Source organism: Bufo gargarizans, chromosome 6 (assembly GCF_014858855.1).
Source record: "Bufo gargarizans isolate SCDJY-AF-19 chromosome 6, ASM1485885v1, whole genome shotgun sequence".
Classification (NCBI taxonomy): Eukaryota; Metazoa; Chordata; class Amphibia; order Anura; family Bufonidae; genus Bufo; species Bufo gargarizans.
In genome coordinates this window covers 364,094,992-364,120,579 of record NC_058085.1, presented here as the reverse complement: position 1 = coordinate 364,120,579, position 25,588 = coordinate 364,094,992, and the positions used below count along the sequence as shown (strand labels likewise).

The 25,588-nt window shown below is 46.2% G+C and overlaps 1 protein-coding gene across 1 annotated transcript in view; it reads right to left on the bottom strand.

Annotated features, from left to right (window-relative positions):
- Positions 1–25,300, bottom strand: part of CLCN1 (chloride voltage-gated channel 1) — an 86,110-nt gene extending 60,810 nt beyond the window's left edge. Inside the window, exon 1 of the mRNA XM_044299371.1 lies at positions 24,752–25,300. Coding sequence (XP_044155306.1) covers positions 24,752–24,931 — 180 coding nt within the window. The 5' untranslated portion in view covers positions 24,932–25,300. The remainder of the gene's footprint in view (positions 1–24,751) is intronic.
- Between the last annotated feature and the right edge of the window lie 288 nt (positions 25,301–25,588).

Here is a 25,588-nt window from a genome sequence, read left to right as displayed (position 1 = left end):
TAAGGCACTTATGGCTGAAGACCTATGGTTAAGGCACTTATGACAGAAGACCTATGGCTAGGGCACTTATAGATGAAGAACTATTGCTAAGGCACTTATGGCTTAAGACCTATGGCTAGTGCACTTATGGCTGAGGACCTATCAGTAAGGCACCTATGGCTGAAGACCTATGGCTAGGGCATTTATGGCTGAAGACCTATGGCTAAGGCATTTATGGCTGAAGACCTATGGCTAAGGCACTTATGAGGGAAAACCTCTGGCTAGTTACTGAGAATAAACCTCAATAACTTCCATAACACTGTGCACCTTAGCCATAGTGCCATACTAATAGGTCTGAATCTGTGCCCATTGGTGCCTTAGCAATAGGTCTTCAACTTATGGGTGCAAATGTATAGATGCAGCACTTATGGAGGCAAATGTATGACTGAGGTACTTATGGAGGTATACCTATGGCTGAGACACTTACAAGCATGCTCCTATGGCTGAGGCACTTATGAGGTATATGTACCTAGGGAGGAGGCACTTATGAAATCATACCTATGGCTGACATACTTATAGGGGCACACCTAAGCAAAAAGGCACATATAGGTACATAGCTATGGCTGAAGCAATTACCAGTGCAAGCGCAAACTGATGGCTGAGACACCTATTGGGACACATCTATGCTGATACTTCTAGGTGGACACCTATGGCTGAGAAATGTATAGGGGATTTCTGGCTGAGGTGCACAGTGTTATGAAAGCTTCTGAGGTTTATTCTCAGTAACTTTGCAGTAAATGATTTATAAGATATTGATTCATAATAAGATAATTCTTCAGCCAGAAATAGATGAGTGAGAAAAATACAAGGTAACTGATACTGCTGGATCTCTAAAAGCCTTTACCCTTATGCCTTGCTGCACCCAGGACCTGTGCTGTAGGCGGGTGCCGGACAACAACCCGTTAAGGGTCTGAATATAGTTGAAAGATAAAATACATAAATAGAAAGATATGAGATACATAGATGAACATGTGGAGAAGAATATATGGGTTAGGCCTCATGCACACGACCGTTGTTGTGTCCCGTGGCCGTTGTTCCATTTTCCGTGATTTTCTGCGGACCCATTGACTTTCAATGGGTCCGTGGAAAATTTCGGAAAATGCACCCTCCGTGTCCGTGATCCGTGTTTCCAGTCCGTGAAAAAAATATGACCTGTCCTATTTTTTTCACGGACAACGGTTCGCAGACCCATTCAAGTCAATGGGTCCGTGAAAAAACACGGAGGCACACAAGATTGTCATCCGCGTCCGTGATCCGTGTCCGTTTTTTTTTCTATCATTTGCAAGGCAAACTTGACTTTTTTTCTATTTCCTTTATGTCTGGTGATCCTCCAAAAATCAAGGAAGACACACGGAAACAAAAACGGACACAGAACAACGGAACCCCGTTTTGCGGACCGTGAAAAAATACTGTCGTGTGCATGAGGCCTAAAGGAAAGAACTGAGACAATCAGTTTTCCCAGTCTACATGGAAGATTCTAACCCACCATAATCATTGTAACAATTATCCGTATACTGTTCGGTAATACAAATACAGGGAAAGGGGAAGAAGCCGGGCGCAGAGATATTAACGAGATTGTTTTATGACTTAATAAACCTCAGAACATTATTATAAACTGAGATCGGTCTGGGCACAAATATGGCACATGCCAGGGATAGAAACCACTGAATTCAATTGATTATATTCATAAATAGATGATAGATAGATAGATAGATAGATAGATAGATAGATAGATATAGATGAGATAGATGATCAATAGATAGATAGATAATAGATAGATATTAAATAAATAGATAAATAAATAGAATAAATAGATAGATAGTAAATAGATATATAATAGAGAGATAATAGATGATAGATATAATAGATAGATGATAGATATGAGATAGATAGATAGATAGATAGATAGATAGATAGATAGATAGAAAGATTCAGGGACACAGTGAGGGGAATGGTGTCTGGAAAAACAGGTATTTTCCTCCCAGCATGTGCTGCTGGGCTGCTTTGTAGCCAGGTGGAGTCAAATACCGGACTGGATTTTAATTGTCGATCTGGGTTTTTGGCACCACCTGGCTGTCCTTAAATACGCAGCTGGGCTCAGCAGCAGGATCTCTGTGTTGGGATCTGAGGCTTGGTGTCAGGTTGGAGCGATGAAACCTGTGGGCCGAGTAAACATGCCCCCTAAAAGCTGCCGTGGACTGCTGGAGGCAGAACTGACATCAAGGTGAGTTGTCTTACAGTATATGAACTTTCCACTTTGTGTGAAGTAACACCAAGACTGCAAAGTAATGCGATATTTTGTACATTTGCCTCAAGTGTGAATAAACACTGAAGTTTTGCGTTAAGAACTTGTCTTTTGCCTCTGTACTGCGTCTGCTATCTACCAGAGCAAAACCCCACAATTGGTGGCGTGATCACCGAAGTATTGTTCTTTTTAATTTTTGCTCCGGGCACGGTGGTATGTCTTGCATTAAACCCGCTAAATTCCAACCCGTGACCCTCGATAAACTGGAGGCCATAATGAAGGATCTTATGGAGGCTAACCAGCAGCAGCGAGAAACCAACCTGCAACAACGGGAGGCTAACAGGCAGCAGCAAGAAACAAACCAGCTGCTGTTACAACACGTGATGGCTATACAGGAACATGTGGCGATCCCTAAGATGACACCCATTAGATGATGTTGAAACCTACCTGGCGATGTACGAGAAGGTGGCCACAAGGGAGAAACTACCCTGAGACCAGTGGGCTGAGGTCATCGGTCCGTTCCTGGCATCCGATTCTCAGCGATTGTGTATTTTGACTTGCCGGACGATCAAGCGGCCGACTACCAGAAAGTAAAGGGTGAGATTTTGGCAAGAATGGGGGTGAATGTGTTGGTCCGGGCCCAGCGGATACATCAGTGGGAGTTTAACCTGGCTGAGCCCGCGAGACCCCAGTATTATGACTTATTTCACCTCTTGCAAAAGTGGCTACAGTCTGATGTGCTGTGTCCCATCGACTATTAGCTGATATATTCTGGAGGGCTTTTGCACCCCCTCTCCTGGTAATGCCCTGGAGATGGTGGACCTGGTGGAATGCTATGAGGCTACTAAGAATCAACAGGGGGGTTCTTTTGGGATGGGGGCAGTCAAACCCCGGAAATCTCCACCCCAGGCATGGAGATTTGAGCAGATGAAACCCACCTGGGATGTACCTACTATGGGCCTGGCTCAGTTTGTCTGCTGGCAGTGTCACGAGCCTGGCCATGTAAGGGCTGACTGTCCTCATCAGCTTGAGCCCATGGACACTAATTGTGGTTATCGTCAGTTGCTATATGCCAGGAAACTGTGTGCAACATGTACCCTGGAATCTCTAGACCACTTGTGCCATGTGGAAGTGGGAGACACTCAAGCGGAGGCACTGCTGGACTCAGGGAGCCTGGTGACCCTAGTAAGGGCTACCCTAGTGCGGTCCACTGAGTATACTGGTCAAAAAGTCAGGGTGATGTGCATCCATGGAGACTTAAAAGACTACCCCACTGCGCTGGTGTCTTTAACCACGGTAGCCAGAAGCTGGACCCACAAGGTGGCAGTCGCCACAAATCTACACTATGAACTCATAATAGGGAGAGACTTTCCGGGCTTCCCGGCCCTATGGCCGGTTGTGAGAGTTACTGATACCCATGAGTCAGGTGTAAACCCAGGAGATTGGCCTTGTTCAGGAGGAAGGCCAGAACTCTGGAAACCTGAGGCCGAAGGGCCATCAGTAGGGGTGACTGCCACTTCGATGGAAGAGGGGGAGACAACCCCGTTGAATGTAATGGTGGGAGACGTGGAGGACTTGCCACCGGATCCTCAGTTGGCAGACCTCAACGTCTCTGCGGAAAATTTTGGTACAGCACAACACCGGGACCCAACCCTATCCCGAGCCTGGGAGAATGTGGTAATAATTGATGGTGAACCACAACAACCTGGGGCAGAGTTAGTGTTCCCCTGTTTTGTGGTTCATCAGAATATGCTGTATCGGGTAAACCAGCTGCGGGGTGAACATATTGAACAGTAGGTGGTGCCCCAGGCTTATCGCAAACTCGTGTTAGAGTTAGCCCACCAACATGTTCTCGGGGGTCATCTGGAAATGCAGTAAACACAGGACGGTATATTACAACGATTTTACTGGCCCAGTGTATTTAGAGAGGTGGATGAATTTTGCAAGTCTTGCCCGACCTGCCAAACAACTAGCCCCAGCACCTTTTTCGCAGTGCCTTAGTACCTCTCCCGATCATCGAGGTACTGTTTGAGCGAATCGCTATGGACCTCATAGGTCCAGTACCGAAGTCCACTAGAGGACACCAACACATCTTGGTCGTCCTAGATTACACCACTCGGTATCCAGAGGCGGTGCCACTGCGACATACATCGGCCAAACTTATAGCTAAAGAGTTAATGGAGATGTTTTCCTGAGTGGGGCTACCTAAAGAGGTTCTGACCGACCAAGGGACCCTTTTTATGTCCAAGGTTATGAGGAAACTCTGTAATTTGCTGCACATCAAACAGCTACGGACGTCCGTATATCATCCGTAAACTGACGGCCTGGTAGAAAGGTTTAACCAAACATTAAAAACATGTTAAAAAGAGTGGTGTCTTAGGATGGGAAGGACTGGTACCTCCTTCTGCCCAATCTCATGTTCGCAGTGTGAGAGGTGCCCCAGGCCTCTACTGGGTTCTCGCCCTTCAAACTGCTATATGACAGACACCCTCGTGGTCTGTTGGACATAGCCAAAGACACATGGGAGCAACAACCCATCCCATATAAAAGTAGTATTGAATACGTCACCCAGATGCAGGAACATATGTAAACAGTGTTGCCTCTTGTAAGAGAGCATATGGAGGCAGCTCAACGAGCTCAAAGTCGGGTCTATAATCGGCAGGCTCAGGTCTGGATCTTTAACCCGGGAGATCAGGTTTTGGTTCTGGTACCGACTGTGGACAGTAAGTTCCTGGCTAGGTGGCAGGGACCCTACGAAGTAATCGAAAAAGTTGGAGAGGTAAACTACAAGGTACATCAGCCAGGGCGGCGAAAGCCGGAGCAGGTGTACCATGTGAATTTACTCAAACCTTGGAAATATAGAGAGACCAGTACTGACGACAGCCCGTGGACGGGTTTTCTAGGGGAAGAGGTTCCGGACCCTCGGTCTGATGCAAGGGAAGTGGTTGCCACAGTGAAGATTGCTGAAAGCCTCTGCTCTAAACAGACTCAGGAGGCCAGGGAGCGCGTCAGCAGGAACACGGATGTGTTCTCAGACCTCCCTGGACGCACTTCCACAATTTAGCATGACATTGTCACTCAGCCTCAGGCAAAAGTCCGGTTAAAACCATACTGTAACTAGACATTATTAAGAAGTCTAAAAGTGAGTGGGCCAGTCCTATATTTCTAATACCAAAATCGGAGGGGACGTTGCAGTTTTGTAACGATTTTCGTAAACTAAACGAGATTTCGAAATTCGATGCATATCCCATGCCCCGGGTGGATGAGCGTATCGAGAGCTTAGGACAAGCCCAGTATTTTTCTGTTTTGGACCTCACCAAAGGGTACTGGCAGGTACAATTCTCTATCCTCTCGTCTCTTTAAAGGTGGAACATGGTCCAGGATTCTAAATGTTTCTTTATGTCCTAATTCTACAAAGTGTTTTAGGACTGGTAGGTCCTTCCTTTTCTGATGTATTGTATATCTGTGTTGATTTAATCTCGTCTTCAGGTCCCAAGTAGTCTCTCCAACACAGAGTAGATTACAAGGGCACTGAAGAAGATAAACCACGTGTGTACTGCCGCAGGTTAAAAAGTGACGAATGTCTAAGGATTTTTGCCTACAGTCCAGGAGGGATTGCACCCATGTTTCACCACTGACTGTGCTGCTACCTCTCTGTTTGTTGTATTAGATAGATAGATAGAAGGAAAGAAAGCTAAAAATTATGATAATTGTTTTATTGTTTTATTTATTTTTATATTTTCCTCACTATGTAGCACTGACATATTCCGCAGCACTTCACAGACATGATCATCGCTCGCTGTCTCCAGGGGAGCTCACAATCTACGTTCCCTATCAGTGACGTCCGCTGCCTGCACGTGGCAGCCATTTCCAGGTTTGTGTAGCTGTCGGAGATCCGGCCGCTGTCCTGGTTCAGATGAGGCCTCTCAGTTCATGCAGATCTCAGGGCTAATAATATCCGTGCGGTGAGGAATGGAGCGGACTCAGCAGTGTCAGGAGGCTGCGGCCGGTGTCTACCCGAAATCCCCAGGACACCAGGGAAATAAAACAGACGTCAATACTGAAGTGACCGGTGTAATATGTCAGAGCTATAGATACCAGGGGGATAACGGATCAGCAGAAAATCTGTCAATATGCAGAATTGTTAGTCCACCAAATCTATATGTGAGAAGAATCACGAGAAAAGATTGTAAAATGCTCCAAATTCACAAGTGATTGGTGAATATATATATCAGCCAGTGGCGTACATAGAGAAGTAAGGGCCCCATAGCAAGGATAAAACCAGGCCCCCCACACAGGACAGAAGGGTTTCCGCCTAAACCCTTTTCAATTTTTTCACTGCCTCATTTGCTAAACGTTGTTACTTTAAAACTGGAGTGGGGAACCTCCGACCCGTGGGACTATTTCATGTGGCCCCCTGCCAGAACATATTGTGAAAATGCTAATGACCACTTCCATTATGGAAGTGGTCATCAGCATGCAGGAGCCAAAGGAAGATGAGAACAGCGCTGCACTGGCTGTACTCACCTTCCCTTGTCGTCTTCCGGCCCCATGCTGTGTCCTGACACGTACAAATGTCTGATCTGAGGTCTGATAGGGGCTGATCTGAGGCTAGGGGGGTCTGATCTGAGGCTAAGGGTCTGATAGGGGTCTGATCTGAGGCTGGGGGCCTGATCTAAGGCTGAGGGTCTGACCTGAGGCTGGGGGGTCTGATGGGGGCTGATCTGAGGCTAGGGGGGTCTGATCTGAGGCTAAGGGTCTGATAGGGGTCTGATCTGAGGCGGGGGGCCTATTTGGGGTCTGATCTGAGGCTGGGGGCCTGATCTAAGGCTAAGGGTCTGACCTGATGCTGGGGGGTCTGATGGGGGGCTGATCTGAGGTTGGGAGGTCTGATCTAAGGCTGAGGGTCTCACCTGAGGCTGGGGGGTCTGATGGGGGTCTGATCTGAGGTTGGGAGGTCTGATGGGGGTCTGATCTGAGGCTGGGGGGGTCTTATCTAAGGCTAAGGGTCTGATGGGGGTCTGATCTGAGGTTGGGAGGTCTGATGGGGGTCTGATCGGAGGCTGGGGGGGTCTGATCTAAGGCTAAGGGTCTGATGGGGGTCTGATCTGAGGTTGGGAGGTCTGATGGGGGCTGATCTGAGGCTAGGGGGGTCTGATCTGAGGCTAAGGGTCTGATAGGAGTCTGATCTGAGGCTGAGGGCCTATTAGGGGTCTGATCTTAGGCTGGGGGCCTGATCTAAGGCTGAGGGTCTGACCTGATGCTGGGGGGTCTGATGGGGGTCTGATTTGAGGTTGGGAGGTCTGATCTAAGGCTGAGGGTCTGACCTGAGGCTGGAGGTTTGATGGGGGTCTGATCTGAGGTTGGGAGGTCTGATGGGGGTCTGATCTAAGGCTGGGGGGTATGATCTGAGGCTGATGGAGGTGGGGGGCAAATCTGAGGCTAATAAAGGGACAAAGGGTAGAAACAGTTGCGAAGAAAGAGGCAGGAACAGTGGCACGGAGAGTGAGAGCTGGGTGAACGTCTCCCTGGACCCCTATGGGTTTAGCTTGGCTGCCATTAATGCCAAATAAAGAACTAAATATATAACATTCTCAACTTAAAAATTAGACTGCTATATGTGGTCAAAATGGCGTCTGTACTATTTGTAATATATAGTTCAGGTGCCATTTTGTGCTGCAAAAATACAGCGCTCTAGATTTTTTTAATTGAAGAGCAATTTCTGTAACTTACCCCTAAGTCAGTTATATGTTTGACCAAATATAGCTGTCAAATTTGATGTTACAAATATCCAAATGGAGTCCTGACCAAGTTTTCACCGCCAGTAGAAAAGGAGATAATCCCAACTAAGACTGGGCCCCCTCTTGCCCTAGGCACCGATATCAGCCCTGAGGTGGAGCAATAAAGATTCCTCACAAGTAATAATATGTTATACCATATACATGCATCACTTAAAAATCACACTGATTCAATGGCAGATTACAATAGGAGAGTGCTATGCTCCTGAGGGGCCCCCTAGGGGCCCAAAACAATGTCCAGTATGCCAGGGCAAACATCCGGGGTTTGGGGCCCTGATGTTTTGTACAGTTCCCTACAATTGAATACTGCGGTGGGGTACGGAAGCCCATTAGCTCACAGATGACAGGCCACTAGGTCTGAAGCCTATGAGACTTTTAGGCCTCATGCACACGACCGTTTTTTTTTAAGGTCTGCAAAACCGGGGTCTGCTCTATACTGCAGGGGTGCATCTAGCTTTTCTGCTGACTAAGGTGAAAATTTAAATGGACCCCTCCCAAATTCTTAATCCAAACCGTTTTTGGAAAACAAAACATACAGGAGAATACAGCACCACATACCTGATGTAGAAGTTCTCTCTCCTCATCTTCTCCACTTGAACCAGACCACCTTGATGAATCCTTCCAGCCGCGTCTCGTCTCGGCAGAGTTTGGCGCACAGACATCTTAGGTTTCTCACTTTTCTATCATCGTTTCCCTCCTGGTGCCCCAACATGGTTATCTTGCTGCTACTCCCAATACTGTGTCCACTGTGCTCCCCATTACTAAACTGCAGAAATAATCTTGACATACAGATAGTCCCTCCATAGTAATAGTGCCCCTTACACTGCCCCCAATAGTGATAATGCTCCCCAAGGGTGACCCCATTAGTAGCAATGCTCTCCTTATTGTGCCCAATAATGCCCCCACTGTATCCCCAGTAATAATAGTGCCACCATAGTGCCACCAAGTACAAGTAAGACCTCGCTGTAGTGTCCCCAGCAGTAACAAGGCCCCTCTATAAGGCTTCCCTTTAGAGCGCCTGGTAGTAATAAAGCTCCCTATACTGTCCCCTATAGAGGCCCCAATATTTATAATGCCATCCTGTAGTACCCTCAGTATTTATAATGCTCCCTACCCTGCCCCTGTAGTTATAGTGTCCCATCTAACACCCCCAGTATTAATAATGCCCGCCTGCAAATATAACCCTCTGTAATGCACCCTATAGTCCTAATGCCCTCCTGTAGTTCTCCAGCCTCTAATTCCCCTCTGTAGTGCTTCAGCCTGTTATGCCCCCCCCATAGTGCTCCAGCCTCTAATGCCCCCCCCCCGTAGTGCTCCAGCCTGTAATACCCTCCGTAGTGCTCCAGCCTGTAATACCCCCCCATGTAGTGCTCCAGCCTCTAATGCCCTCCCCATAGTTCTCCAGCCTGTAAGCTCGCCTGCCGTGCTCCAGCCTGTAAAGCCCCCTCCTGTAGTGCTCCAGCCTCTAATGGCCCCCCTGTAGTGCTCCAGCCTGTAATGCCCCCCTTTAGTGCTCCACCCTGTAACCCCCCATAGTGCTCCAGCCTGTAATTCTCCCCTGTAGTGCTCCAGCCTGTAATCCCCCCATAGTGCTCCAGCCTGTAATCCCCCCCAGTGCTCCAGCCTGTAATCCCCCCCAGTGCTCCAGCCTGTAATGCCCCCCTTTAGTGCTTCAGCCTGTAATGCCCCCCTGTAATGCTCCAGCCTGTAAGCCCACCTGTAGTGCTCCAGCCTGTAATGCCCCCCTGTAGTTATCCAGCCTGTAATGTCCCCCTGCAGTGCTCCAGTCTGTAATGCCCCCCGTAGTGTTCCAGCCTGTAATGCCCCCCTGTAGTACACTCCAGCCTGTAATGCCCCCCTGTAGTGCTCCAGCCTGTAATGCCCCCCTTTAGTGCTCCACCCTGTAACCCCCCATAGTGCTCCAGCCTGTAATCCCCCCATAGTGCTCCAGCCTGTAATCCCCCCATAGTGCTCCAGCCTGTAATCCCCCCCCCCAGTGCTCCAGCCTGTAATGTCCTCCTGTAATGCTCCAGCCTGTAAGCCCACCTGTAGTGCTCCACCCTCTAATGCCCCCCTGTAGTGCTCCAGCCTGTAATGCCCCCCTGTAGTGCTCCAGCCTGTAATGCCCCCCTGTAGTGCTCCAGCCTGTAATGTCCCCCTGCAGTGCTCCAGTCTGTAATGCCCCCCGTAGTGTTCCAGCCTGTAATGCCCCCCTGTAGTACTCCAGCCTGTAATGCCCCCCTGTAGTACTCCAGCCTGTAATGCCCCCCTGTAGTGCTCCAGCCTGTAATGCCCCGCTGTAGTGCTACACCCTCTAATGCCCCCCTGTAGTTATCCAGCCTGTAATGTCCCCCTGTAGTGCTCCGGCCTGTAATGTCCCCCTGTAGTGCTCCGGCCTGTAATGTCCCCCTGTAGTGCTCCAGCCTGTAATGCCCCCCTGTAGTGCTCCAGCCTGTATTGCCCCCCCATAGTGCTCCAGCCTGTAATGCCCCCCGTAGTGCTCCAGCCTGTAATGCCCCCCTGTAGTGCTCCAGCCTGTAATGTCCCCCCTGTAGTGCTCCACCCTCTAATCCCCCGCTGTAGTGCTCAACCCCTAATGCCCTCCTGTAGTGCTCCAGCCTGTATTGCCCACTGTAGTTCTCCAGCCTGTAACACCCCATGTAGTGCTCCAGTCTCTAATGCCCCCCTGTAGTGCTCCAGTCTCTAATGCCCCCCTGTAGTGCTCCAGTCTCTAATGCCCCCCTGTAGTGCTCCAGCCTCTAATGACTCCCCTTTAGTGCTCCAGCCTGTAATGCCCCCATGTAGTGCTCCAGTCTATAATGCCCCCCTGTAGTGCTCCAGTCTGTAATGCCCCCTGTAGTGCTCCAGCCTGTAAGCCCCCCTGTACCCTGTAGTGCTCCAGTCTATAATGCCCCCCTGTAGTGCTCCAGTCTATAATGCCCCCCTGTAGTGCTCCAGTCTGTAATGCCCCCTGTAGTGCTCCAGCCTGTAAGCCCCCCTGTACCCTGTAGTGCTCCAGTCTATAATGCCCCCCTGTAGTGCTCCAGCCTGTAATGCCCCTATGTAGTGCTCCAGTCTCTAATGCCCCCCTGTAGTGCTCCAGTCTGTAATGCCCCCTGTAGTGCTCCAGCCTGTAAGCCCCCCTGTAGTGCTCCAGTCTCTATTGCCCCCCCCCCCCACCGTAGTGCTCCAGCCTGTACTGTCCCCATATATTAAAAAAACAAATAAATACTCACCTGACTCCCATTCTCCACTGTCATCCGCAGTGCAGGCCACAAGCCTCTTCCAGCTTCTACTGCTCCATAGGCTTCAGGCCTAGTGCCGTGTGGCCCATGAGGCTGAACAATCATTATCTCCCGTGCCCTGCTGCAAACTGCACCCCCCCTCCCCTTAGAGGCAGATGGGGCCCTGCTATATTGTATATTAGTACTCACTATTGTTTTGTAAAGTATTATAGTGTAATACATCTGTACATTATATCGTATTGTATGTTAGTTTTCCATGTTGCATATCAGCAGATTGCGGTGCATTCACAGCACTCTATGTATTTTGCTGTCCATGTTGCATAGGGTTTTTCTTGCAGACCCATTGTCCTCACTCAGTCGGTGGACCGCATTTTGCTGCCTTCCGTTGATGTCTTCCGTGTGCTTTCCACATCTGTATGTCCATTCTGAAAAAGATAGAACATATCCTACTCTTGGCCAGAAATAACGACCACGGACCCCTTGAAGTCAATAGGTCTGCAAAAAAATAAAAAACGGACCGCAAAATACTTACAGTTGTTCGAATGCATCCTTATTTTGTATTACATCTTATTACATGATATTGTATTTGACATTAGCACTCAGTAATTTTCTACAGTTTTCTATATTTTATTGTAGTATATTATATTATATCTTATTACATTATAATGTATATTAGTATTTTATAATGTATTGTATATCAGTTGTGGTAATGTGAACAGGAAAGTATATAGTAAAGTCCTGGAAGGGGTGTATATCTCACCCAGGTTCCTCAACTGGGTGAGGTCAGTAAGATCCAGAATGGTGCTGGCTTCAGCAAATATAGTTTGCTGAAGCTATTTTCTTTAGTAGTTTATGGGTTGGATTTTATTGGACTGGGGAAGGTAGGCTTGGCAGAGGGACCTTCCCAGTCCACCCTATTCCAGGGCATGTTTTCCCCTAGCCTGAGGGATCTCCAGGTGCAGCCATCTGTGATCATTAAGGGGAAATAAAAACCTGTCCCAGGCGGTCAGTCTGGGGAAGTGATGTCTGGAGATAAGTCCAGGAGGCTGGCTGCTGTCCTGACTGAAGAAAAACCCTGATTAACAATATTGGTTCTTGCCCATAAATAGAGATAAAGGGGCACATTTATTAGGACCGACATCTTAGAAGCCAGTCTTAATAAGCCCCTGCACTGGCGGTGGATCTGCCGAAGTTATGTAGAGGCGCCGGCCTATTCTACCACCGATTCAAAATGTAAGAAAGCTTCCGAGCTGTTTTACATTTAGACCATTTTCTACGCTTAAACCAGACGCCTTCCCCGCCCACTCTTTTTAGACCTAGCGTGAGCGGGGAAGAAGTTTCAGATTCTGCCGCAACAGCCAGATATACAAAAAAGTGGCGTATATCTGTTCATAAATGACCCCCAAAGTTCCTACAACAAAGGGATACTCCCATCCTATAAAGGGGTCTAGCATATCTCTGCCGGGGCCTGCATCACTGGCTGGGGTCCCTTCATTCTCAGGATCAGCAGGGACCCAAGGGTCTGATCCTAACCTATCAGAAAGTAAGTGTATGTGCCATCTATTTATTTTTGGGACTAACACTTTGATCCGACCTCCGATAGTCCAGAAATCCGGATAATCGGGCACTTAATTAACAGAAAATATGGAATCTCATAAAACCAGCAGTGAAAATACTCAGATGCCCAATGATAGATCTCCAAGATGGTTTTTTATACTCTGGAAGAGCATTTGATAATCTGGGGACAAGTGTGTCCTGTACTTTCAGATTAAAGAAATGTTGGAATAGTAACTGTACGATTTCCTCCAGAATCTACATTTACCGGTATAGGAGGAATCGTACTGTGGTGATTGCGCTCCCCATGTTCCTCCATTACAGCCGGAGGCTGGCAGCCGTCTGGATTCTCACACGGGGTCGGCGGCAGCTGCTTGTAAAATTTCACATGCTGATCCCAGGTGTCTTCAAGAAATCTCCTCTCCACTGGTACAAGACAGGAACAACTGTGGACTCGTCCTCACACCATGATCTACTTAGTCTATTCACAGTTAAGGGGCCTACTCGAAACAAATAGGGGCAGCATCGAAGCATTCCCCGAGGAATGGTCCTGCTCCGTACACCAAATACAGGGTTATGTATAAAAAATATAATGTCCCAATACTGTTTTGCATATCTTTGGAAGGAGACATTACCGTCTACGCAGCACAAAAAGAACAAACAAATTACAGGGAACATGACAAAAAAGTTATGGTTGTCAGACTTTAGAAAGGGGGCAAATTGTGCAAAAAGTTCTGCAATTATAAGCGGCAAAAAGGCTCTTAAAGAGTTAAAAACAATGAATATCAATAGATAAATGTATCTACAGTGCATTAGGAAAGTTTTCATAATCTTTCACTTTTTTCACATTTTATGTTGCTCTTTTTGCTAAAGTAAAATAGCACTCAATACCCCATAATGAGAAACTGAAAAAAGAATTTTAGACATTTTTGCTAATTTATTATAAAGGAAAAACTAAAATTCTTCATTGACATAATAATTCAGGCCTCCCATTTCTCTGGATCATCTTTGAGATGTTTCTTCGGCTTGACTGGAGTCACCTGTGGTAAATTCAGTGGATTGGACAGGATTTGGAAAGGCACTGCCCTGTCTATATAAGATCTGACAGCTGACAATGCAGATCAGAGCAAAGACCAAGCCATAAGGAGGAAAGAACTGCCTGTAGAGCTCAGAGACAGGATTTTGTGGAGGAACAGATCTGGAGACGGGGACAAAAAATGTCGGCTGCACTGAAAGCTCCCAAGAACATAGTGGCCTCCATAAATCTTAATTGGAAGAAGTTTGGAGCAACCAGGACCGTTCCCAGATCTGGCCACCCCACCAAACTAAGTAATCGGAGAAGAAGGGCCTTGGTAAGAGAGGTGACCAAGAACTCAATGGTCACTCTGGCTGAGCTCCAAAAGGTCAACTTCCTGAAGGTCAACTATTACTGCAGCTTCCACCAATGTGGGCTTTATGACCAGAAATAAGCACCCAATAAACTCTCAGGCTGTGAGAAACAAGACTCTCTGGTCTGATGAAACCACAATTTAACTTTTTGGCCTCAATTCTAAGCGTCATGTCTAGAGGAAACCAGGAGCCACTCATCACCTGCCCAGTACCATCCTTACAGTGAAGAATGCTGGTGGCATCATGCTGGGGGTTGGGGAGACTGGTCAGGGTGAAGGGAAAGCTGAATGGAGCAAAGTACAGAGATATTCTTAATGAGAACCTGATCCAGAGCTCTGGACCTCAGACTGGGCTAAAGGTTCACCTTCCAACAAGACAATGGCCTTAAGCACAGAGTCAGGACAACACAGGAACGGCTTAGGGACAACTCTGTAAATGTCCTTGAGTGGCCCAGACAGAGCCCTGAACCCAATGGAACATCTCTGGAGAGACCTGAAATGGTTGTCCACTGTCAGCCCCATCCAACCTGACAGAGCTTGAGAGGATCTGCAGGGAAAAATGGCAGAAAATCCCCAAATCTAGGTGCAGGGGCGGGCTGGGCCGGGGGGCAGGGAGGCAATTGCCCCCCAGGCCGCCCTAAAAAAAGGCCACTGGGCTGTCTTTAACAAATATATATATATATATTTTTTTTTTATTCCTCAGGGCCGCACCGCCGATCACCACAGGCGGCACGGCCCTGCATATAATTGCGGCGGCGGTGGTGGCGGCTGTGTGCTGTGGGGCAGGGGAGAGAGGCGTGTCCCTCCCCTGGTCTTCTGATAGGTTGCAGGCACTAACGCCTGCAGCCTATCAGAGGCCGGCACAGGCAGCGCGATGACGTCATTATCATCGGGCCGCCTGAGCCAGGCAGCACACAGCAGGGACACAGGCCTGCATCACTGCTGATGGAGGTATGAGTGTTTTTTTTTTCCTTTGCGGGGTGAGCTGGCAATATGGGGGAGCTGGCACTAAAGGGGGAAGAGGGCTGGCACTATAGGGGACTGGCACTATGGGGTGGAGCTGGCACTATGGGGGGGCTGGCAGCCTGGAACTATGGGGGAGCTGGCACTATGGGGGGAGCTGGCACTATGGGGGGAGCTGGCATTATAGGGGGAGCTGGCTCTATGGGGGGCTGGCACTATGGGGGAGCTGGCACTATAGGGGGAAGAGGGCTGGCACTATGGGGGGCTGGCACTATGGGGGAGCTGGCACTATGAGGGGGCTGGCACTATGGGGGAGCTGGCACTATGGGGGGGCTGGCACTATGGGGGAGCTGGCACTATGAGGGGGCTGGCACTATGGGGGAGCTGGCACTATGGGGGGGCTGGCACTATGGGGGAGCTGGCACTATGGGGGAGCTGGCACTATGGGAGGGCTGGCACTATGGGGGAGCCTGGCACTATGGGGTGAGCTGGCACTATGGGGGGGCTGGCACTATGGGGTGAGCTGGCACTATGGGGGGCTGGCACTATGGGGTGAGCTGGCACTATGGGGGATCTGGCACTATGGGGGGAGCTGGCACTATGGGGGGAGCTGGCACTATGGGGGGCTGACACTATGGGGGGGAGCTGGCACTATGAAGGAAGCTGGCACTATGGGGGGAGCTGGCACTATGGGGGGAGCTGGCACTATGGGGGCATTTCTTACTGGCACATTATGGGGGGGCACCATGGGGGAGAGGAACATTATGGGGGTATGGGGGCACTATAGGGGTGAGAGGCACCATGTGGCATCTGGTGTCACTATAGGGGCATTATTTGGGGGCACTATGGGGAAGTGGGGGCTCTAAAGGGGACTTTTTTATTGGCACATTATGGGGGACACTATGACATTTGGTGGTACTAAGGGGGAACTTTTTTACTGGCACATTATGGGAGGCACTATAGGGGAGAGCGGCACTATGGGGCACTATGGGGGAGTGGAGTACTATTTGGGCATCTGGTGGCACTAAGAAGGGGCATTTTTTTACTGGCATATTATGGGGAACACTATGTGGAAGGGGGAGAGGAGCACTATGAGGGCATTTACTGGGGCACTATATAGGGGTATTTTATACTGGCATACATTATGGGGACATTAGCTCAACAGCGGGCACTAAGCGGGGGTATTTTAATGTACTGTCATATTATAGGGAGAATTATTACTACTAGGGGGTATTATGCGGAGCTTTACTACTACTGGGGGGCTATGAGGAACATGATTACTAGTATGAGCACTATAGGGGCTCTATTACTACTAAGTGTGCTCTGGCAGATAAATATTTCTATTGGTGGGATTTTGGGGAGCACTATTACTTTGGGGGGCACCCTGGCATAGTATCAGCTTAGCACAATTATTTTTGGGGACATTATTTTTATACTATTAGTGTCTGGGCGCAGTTATTTGTTTAGAGCACTGTGTGCCAATACTTGTTTAAGGGGGCACTATCTGTGTGGTAGCAGTATTCCCAGGGGGACTGTTTCTGCAGTATAGTATTGGGGGCACAGCGGGCACAGTATTAGGGCACTATCTGTGTGGTAGTAGTATTTCCATGGGGACTGTTTCTGCAGTATAGTATTGGGGGCACAGCGGGCACAGTATTGGGGGCACTATCTGTGTGGTAGCAGTATTTCCAGGGGGACTATTCTGCAGTATAGTATTGGGGGTGGCAGGAAAGGGTGTTCAGAAGATGTGAAGATGATGGAAATGTTGGAAACTAATGTCTGTTTGTCAATCTCTGCAGAGACGGGAGATGGCAGAAGAATCATCATGGCGGTCTGGTCTGAATGGAGAAGATGAGGAAAGAGAACGTCTACAACAAAGGTGACATCACTGGATGTAAGAAGTATCGGGCGCTATGTAGGAGAGGAGATGCTCCGGCTCATCCCCCTGCCATTTGCAGAAGGAGGATTCAGAGCTGGGTGAGGACAGCCAAAGGGGGCAGCAGGCAGATGGTGGGGGGAACCACAGGCCTTGAGCAGGATCTGGGGAGGGAGGAGAGGAGCTTCCTGGCTGTAGCCTGCTGTCTATTGTATGATGTGAAGCAGGCAGTGCAGCCAGGACAGACCTCCCCTCTCTGTATGACGTGTAGAGACAGGTCTCAACTATAGAATGTCAGCGGTACAGTGTTTGTTGGGAGTGGCCTATTATATGTAGGAGGGGCTTTTAATAATGGGCGGGGCTAAAAATGGGCCACTTGACTGGATTTGCCCCCCAGGGCTAAGGCTGCCAGCCCTCCCCTGTCTAGGTGTAAACTTTGTGGCATCATCTCCAAGAAGACTGGAGGCTGGAATCACTGCCAAAGGGGCTTCAACCAAGTCCTGAGTAAAGGAGCTGAATATGTATGTCCTGACTAATGGGGCTACATACTTATGTCAATTTAAGATTTTAGTTTTTCCATTTCAATAAATTAGAAAAGATTTCAAACATTCTGTTCTCAATTCCTCTTTATGGGGCAAACTAATAGCAGAAGGAACAAAATTTGAAAAGAAATTAAATTGTCTGAAGACCTTGTGGATGCTTGTATTGTCCATATGGTCTGGGTCAGTTTTATCAGCACTTTTTTTTATACAGTTACAATGTTGTGTCCTTGTGGGGAGTGTTCACACAGTAGCGCCGTTCAGATAAGAATCATAGACCCTTCATGTGTAAGATCCCCTTTAATTTCAGCACGATCTTCACCGCTATCATTTACACAGGACAGATCATCAACAGATCGAATAGATTTGTGATGCTTCCTATAACATACAGGAACTAGTGGTATAGGATTGCTCAAAAGTCACCTCCAAACAGGGTTGTCGTCTGCTGAGTCCATTAGTGTATCAGAGTCTGGGTCCTCTGCAGGATCTCCTGGTGGGTAAGTCTGACCCTGATCTGATAGTGATAAGTGATTTTTTTAATTTTGCTCAGTTCCAGCAGGGGAAAAGCAAAATACAGGAATACATGCTCCATGTCACTATATACAGGAAGATGTACTTATACCAGCTGTAAATATATAATTGTATACAGGAGATGCCCAGGTTATACCAGCATGGTCCATATCACTATATACAGGAAGATGTATAACTTATACCAGCTGTACATATATAATTATATACAGGAGATGCCCAGGTTATACCAGCATGGTCCATATCACTATATACAGGAAGATGTATAACTTATACCAGCTGTACATATATAATTATATACAGGAGATGCCCAGGTTATACCAGCATGGTCCATATCACTATATACAGGAAGATGTATAACTTATACCAGCTGTACATATATAATTATATACAGGAGATGCCCAGGTTATACCAGCATGGTCCATATCACTATATACAGGAGATGTGTAACTTATACCAGCTGTACATCTATAATTATATACAGGAGATACCCAGGTTATACCAGCGTGGTCCATATCACTATATACAAGAAGATGTATAACTTATACCAGCTGTACATATACAATTATATACAGGAGATACCCAGGTTATACCAGCATGGTCCATATCACTATATACAAGAAGATGTATAACTTATACCAGCTGTACATATATAATTATATACAGGAGATGCCCAGGTTATACCAGCATGGTCCATATCACTATATACAGGAAGATGTATAACTTATACCGGCTGTACATATATAATTATATACAGGAGATGCCCAGGTTATACCAGCATGGTCCATATCACTATATACAGGAAGATGTATAACTTATACCAGCTGTACATATATAATTGTATACAGGAGATGCCCAGGTTATACCAGCATGGTCCATATCACTATATACAAGAAGATGTGTAACTTATACCAGCTGTACATATATAATTATATACAGGAGATGCCCAGGTTATACCAGCTATACATATATAATTATATACAGGAGATGCCCAGGTTATACCAGCTATACATATATAATTATATACAGGAGATGCCCAGGTTATACCAGCATGGTCCATATCACTATATACAGGAAGATGTATAACTTATACCGGCTGTACATATATAATTATATACAGGAGATGCCCAGGTTATACCAGCATGGTCCATATCACTATATACAGGAAGATGTATAACTTATACCAGCTGTACATATATAATTGTATACAGGAGATGCCCAGGTTATACCAGCATGGTCCATATCACTATATACAAGAAGATGTATAACTTATACCAGCTGAACATATATAATTATATACAGGAGATGCCCAGGTTATACCAGCTGTACATATATAATTATATACAGGCGATGCCCAGGTTATACCAGCATGGTCCACATCACTATATACAAGACGATGTATAACTTATACCAGCTGTACATATATAATTATATACAGGAGATGCCCAGGTTATACCAGCTATACATATATAATTATATACAGGAGATGCCCAGGTTATACCAGCTGTACATATATAATTATATACAGGCGATGCCCAGGTTATACCAGCATGGTCCACATCACTATATACAAGACGATGTATAACTTATACCAGCTGTACATATATAATTATATACAGGAGATGCCCAGGTTATACCAGCTATACATATATAATTATATACAGGAGATGCCCAGGTTATACCAGCTATACATATATAATTATATACAGGAGATGCCCAGGTTATACCAGCTATACATATATAATTATATACAGGAGATGCCCAGGTCATACCAGCATGGTCCATATCACTATATACAAGAAGATGTATAACTTATACCAGCTGTACATATATAATTATATACAGGAGATGCCCAGGTTATACCAGCTGTACATATATAATTATATACAGGCGATGCCCAGGTTATACCAGCATGGTCCACATCACTATATACAAGACGATGTATAACTTATACCAGCTGTACATATATAATTATATACAGGAGATGCCCAGGTTATACCAGCTGTACATATATAATTATATACAGGCGATGCCCAGGTTATACCAGCATGGTCCACATCACTATATACAAGAAGATGTATAACTTATACCAGCTGTACATATATCATTATATACAGGAGATGCCCAGGTTATACCAGCATGGTCCATATCACTATATAAAGGAGATGTATACACCTGTTCACCTATAGATGTTTTTCATGTATATAGGGCCAGCATATTCCTCAGCTCTGTACATAGATTGAAGCCATTACGTGCAGCTGTCTGCAGACTTCTGGGGCCCGAACTATTGGAGTAACGTGATGCGCCTAATCATCTGCACAGGCTGCAATCTTCTATGTGAAGGGGTGCCTTGGAATAACATAGGGAAGGCATTTCATGGAATAATATTAGATAAGCGAGTGACTGTAGTGGGATTAGTATTGAATACACAGTAGGTTGAGGAGGCATGTGTCTTTTTTGTTTTCTGATTGTATTTAGTTTTTTTTTTTGTATGTAAATCTGAAATCAATGTGAGAAAAGGGCTACAACTTTCTGAAATAATGTCTCAGTTTCTCACCATTAGGCCTCATGCACACGACCGTTGTGTGCATCCGTGGCCGTTGTGCCGTTTTCCGTTTTTTTTCGCGGACCCATTGACTTTCAATGGGTCTGTGAAAAAATCTGAAAATGCACCGTTTGGCAGCCGCATCCGTGATCCGTTTTTCCTGGCCGTGAAAAAAATATGACCTGTCCTATTTTTTTCACGGCCAACGGTTCACGGACCCATTCAACTCAATGGGTCCGTGAAAAAACACGGATGCACACAAGATTGTCATCCGTGTCCGTGATCCGTGTCCGTGATCCGTGTCCGTTTTTTCCTATCATTTTAATGGCAAACTTGACTTTGATTTTTTTTTCATTTTTCATGTCCGTGGATCCTCCAAAAATGAAGGAAGACCCACGGACGAAAAAACGGTCACGGATCACGGACCTACGGACCCCGTTTTTGCGGACCGTGAAAAAATACTGTCGTGTGCATGAGGCCTTACCGAGATAGTAGCTTGCTGTCAGTGAATGAGAAGACCCCTGTTCATATTCAGAGGCAGTAAGCCTGTCCATAGTGGATACAATTGTATCAGTCTAGACAATGCTCGGAGCTGAACCTGGACTCCAGACTGATACATTGTAGCAGAGACGTGTGCAGCAGCAGCAGAGGCTGATGGCCTCATCTCACAGAGCATCGTCTACACTGGACTGTAGTCACTGAGAGCTCTGTACAGGTCTACTGCTTCTGAATGGAAACTAGAGTGTTATCATTCACTGACAGCAAACTAACATCTTGAAACTGACGAAGAACTGAAACATAAAGTCTATTAGAGAGTAACTTAGCTTTATATAAAACTTGAAAATCCCTTTAACGAGTTTCTATATATCTGCAACCTGATCCCATACAGCTCATAAACCTCTGAGTTATTTGGTCAGATCTCAGGCCCGCGTCTTTGCCGACCACACAAGGAAACCTTCTACCGCTCCGTATACCCAGCCCTATATACAGTAGTCAAACAAATCCCGGAGTCTATGACCTAGTCTGGGCCAAAAGAGAACCTTCTACCAAGGCCTATTGTTACATCAGCATTTATGGGCGAGTCTTCAATCTTCTATGTCAGGGATCATCAAACTCCGGCACTCCAGCTGTTTGGAAACTACAAATCCCAGCATGCTCCATTCATTTCTATGGGAGTTCCAAGAATAGCCGAGCAAGTGTGCATGATGGGAGTTCTTGTTTCACAAAAGCTGGAGCGACGGAGGTTGTTGACCCCTGTTAAGGGAACCGTCCACCATTGGTCTCCACAAGCCTCTAGATTCCATAAACCTTTGTATCATAGTCACAACATATATGGCTATCATACAGGGGGGTCCCGTCTTAGAACCTCCTCTATGGGTTAGAATGGATAGCCGCTCTGTAGGAGCATCTCCTGGTCGAATGGCTGCCATATAATACTACATTTCCCCTGTGGTGGACATTGGCTTCCCCTAATCAGCTGTTTGCTAGGAATGTCAAATGCGGGCCCCGGTCCGATCAGGTTATTGTCCCGGGGCCCACATTCTGAAAGGGGTTAATTATACAGTACATTCTAATACATAAAGTGACTCTCCACTAATTGTCATTACTAACTGTACCCCTAAAACCCTACACCAGGGGTAGGCAACCCCCGGCACTCCAGCTGTTGTGAAACTACAACTCCCAGTTTGCATACTTGCTCTGCTCTTCTAAGAGCTTTGATGAAAATAATGGAAAATGTTGGGCATTGTAGTTTTACAACAGCTGGAGTGCCGAAGGTTGCCGATCCCTGCCCTACACTTTGTATATACCCCATGCAGTTCTATATATTCTTATGTATATTGTTCTATATGATCTCCTGCACTTATCCTTGTAAGGAACCTTCACCCAATATTGATCACAAAACGTGTGCCTGCTGGATTCGATAAAGATTCATGGTTTAAACCAGTGATGTCCAACCTGAGGCATTCCAGCTGTTGCAAAACTACAACTACCAGCATGTCCTGATAGCTGTAGGCCCTCCAGGCATGGAAGTTGCAGTTTTGCAATAGCTAGAGGTCCTCAGGTTGGACATCCCTGGTCTGAATACATACATCCTAGCACTCCTGGGTAAACTATAAGGCTGGGTTCACACCTGAGCATTTTACAGCGCGTTCCTACGCGCTGTAAAACGCTCAACAAGGAGAAACCAATGATTCCCTATGGGAATGGTTCTCACCTGGGCGTTTTACAGCGCGTACGATCGCGCTGTAAAACGCCCGACGCCCCAAGAAGTACATGAGCTTCTTTGGGGCGTCTTGTCGCGCGTTCCCGTACATAGACTTTCGGGAACGCGCGACAATGGGCGTTCGCTTGTCTCTGTATGCGCGATTGCAAACGCCGGTACAATCGCGCATACAGAGCGCTCATTTCAGAACGCTCAGGTCTGAACCCAGCGTCAGGGTATGACTATATGGTCAGGTTTCTGCATGCTGTTTTGAATGTCAAATAGTGTTGAGTGTGAATATTCTAATAGCGAATATTAATCGCGAATATCGCAACTTCGCTAATATTTCTAATATAGCGCTATATTTTCGCTATATCAAATATTCATAATTTTTTACATCTGAACACATGATCCCTCTCTGCTTCTTTCTTGTGAGTCAATAAGTCATTGGCCTAGAAGCAACTTAAGCAGGAAGGAATCATGTTTTCATATGAAAAAAATGACGAATATTCTAAAAAACTAATATATAGCGATATAGGGAACATATTCCTTATTTAGAATATTTGCCTTTTTTCCCCCAATCTGTACAGTTGTTCGCATGCTCCTCCCCGACAAGCATCCCCGTCACCATGGGAACGCCTGTGGGTTACAAAATACCATCGGATCTGCGTTTTCCCTGAGATCGTGAAAACTCAGATCCGATGGTATATTCTAACCCACAGGCGTTCCCATGGTGACGGCCGGGACGCTTTTCGGGGTGGAGTATGCCAAAGTGGAATAACAGTACAAATTGGAAAAAAAAAAAAAGACGAATATTCTAAATAACGAATATATTCGCTATATTGCTATAACTTCGTTTTTTAGAATATTCATCATATTCTAAAACAAGAATATATAGCAATATAGCGAATATTCGTAAACTACACATATAGACTGCAATTAAGCTAATATGGTGCGATAGTATTTTTTTTTTAATAGTGTAAATTTTTTCCAAATCTGAAGTTCAGAAGAGACAAAAAAATATTTGACTATAAAAAAAAGATTATAGCACTATATTAGCTAAATTACAGTCTGTTTGTGTATTTTACGAATATTCGCTATATTGCTATAACTTTGTTTTTTAGAATATTCGTCATATTCTAAAACAAGAATATATAGCAATATAGCGAATATTCGTAAACTACACATATTCGCCATAGCCAACCAATAAGAAAGTTGCCTTATACAGTTAAAATCGCAATACGCGAATAATTAAATCGCATATTATTCGCGATAAATAGAATAATGACGAATATTCGATTTCAACTAATATAAAACTAATATTCAATCGAATATTCGCGAAATCTAATATGGCACCTCCCGCTCATCACAAAATCAGGAGTGAATAAAAAAAAAAGAGAAGAAGTCCCATCTGTCCTTCATACTTTCTCTCCTTTTATAATCCACTCCTTATTTTGGCTTCCAAAACAGCATGCAGAAACCTGACCGTGCGTCCGCCCCTAACCAATACTTTACACGAGGTCCATTCATCCCATACATACATATATATCCCTGCCCTATTATTTGATAAGTGTTCATGATCTCGTCTTAACCCTACATCCCAGTTCTCCAAGGGAACCTTCCACCCATCTGTCCACACTTCATACTTTCCTGAGTAAACTCTTCCTTGAATCCACGCCATGAACTTGCGTTGCTCCCCCAGATGCCATGTCTCAGAATCCCATCTATAAATAGCCCTTTACTTCTTCCTTGTCCAATTTCCAGCCTTCAGCAGTCTTACCTATCCATCTGATATCATTGCACCCCCAGCCCTGTACCTCCACCTTACCTTGGTTTCGGTTGGGGGTTGCTCCCCTGGACTCTCCTGCATGGTAGGTGGTGTCTGTTTGGGAATCCCATATCTGGAGGATTCTCGTAATTGCATATACTGATACTGGGGGTCATCACCCCACCACCCTGACTTGCAAGCATTATTTTGTGACTTCTTGGGGGCTTCCGTTCTCTCCATGCCGCCCAAAATGACCTCCTTGAATCGATCCTTTACCAACAGTCTCTCATTGACTTGCACCCTGCCCTTTGCTTCTCATACCCTTCTTCAGTCTAGAAGATGTCTCCCTCTGCCTAAAGACTATCTCTTACTAAAGATTATTTGTCTTCTACGTCCTTGTAAGTGTGTCCCTTTCATGAGACGTCTTGAGTCTTCTTCTTGAAAGCTTGAGCCCTTCATTAAATGCCTGTCACCCTCTTCAGGTTGTGTATTGGGGTCTTCACTCTGTGACTTCCCTCTGTCCTCTCCTCAATGTCTTAATGTCTCTTCTTATCTCTCTTAATAAATGTCCTGGGCAAACTTAAGGGCTCCTCACACTCCAAGCCTGTATCTTAAGGAGCTTCTGAAAAGGGAGAAGGGTTACGGTGCAAGCCCAGGTATAGTGGTATATAGATATATATAGCGTGTCACATGACCAGTTGCAAAACCTGAGATATTAAATATCAGTGAGATAGCCAGAGAGTAAGCGTGGAAGGAGAGACAGGGCGCAGGCAGGAGAAAGAGAAGAAGGTGGACGGACCTGGATCTATGCTCAGAATATAAATGTATCAACAGCAATAAATGAAAAAAGATACATTGTTTATTTATTTATAAACTGCAACAAAAGAGCAAAAACAG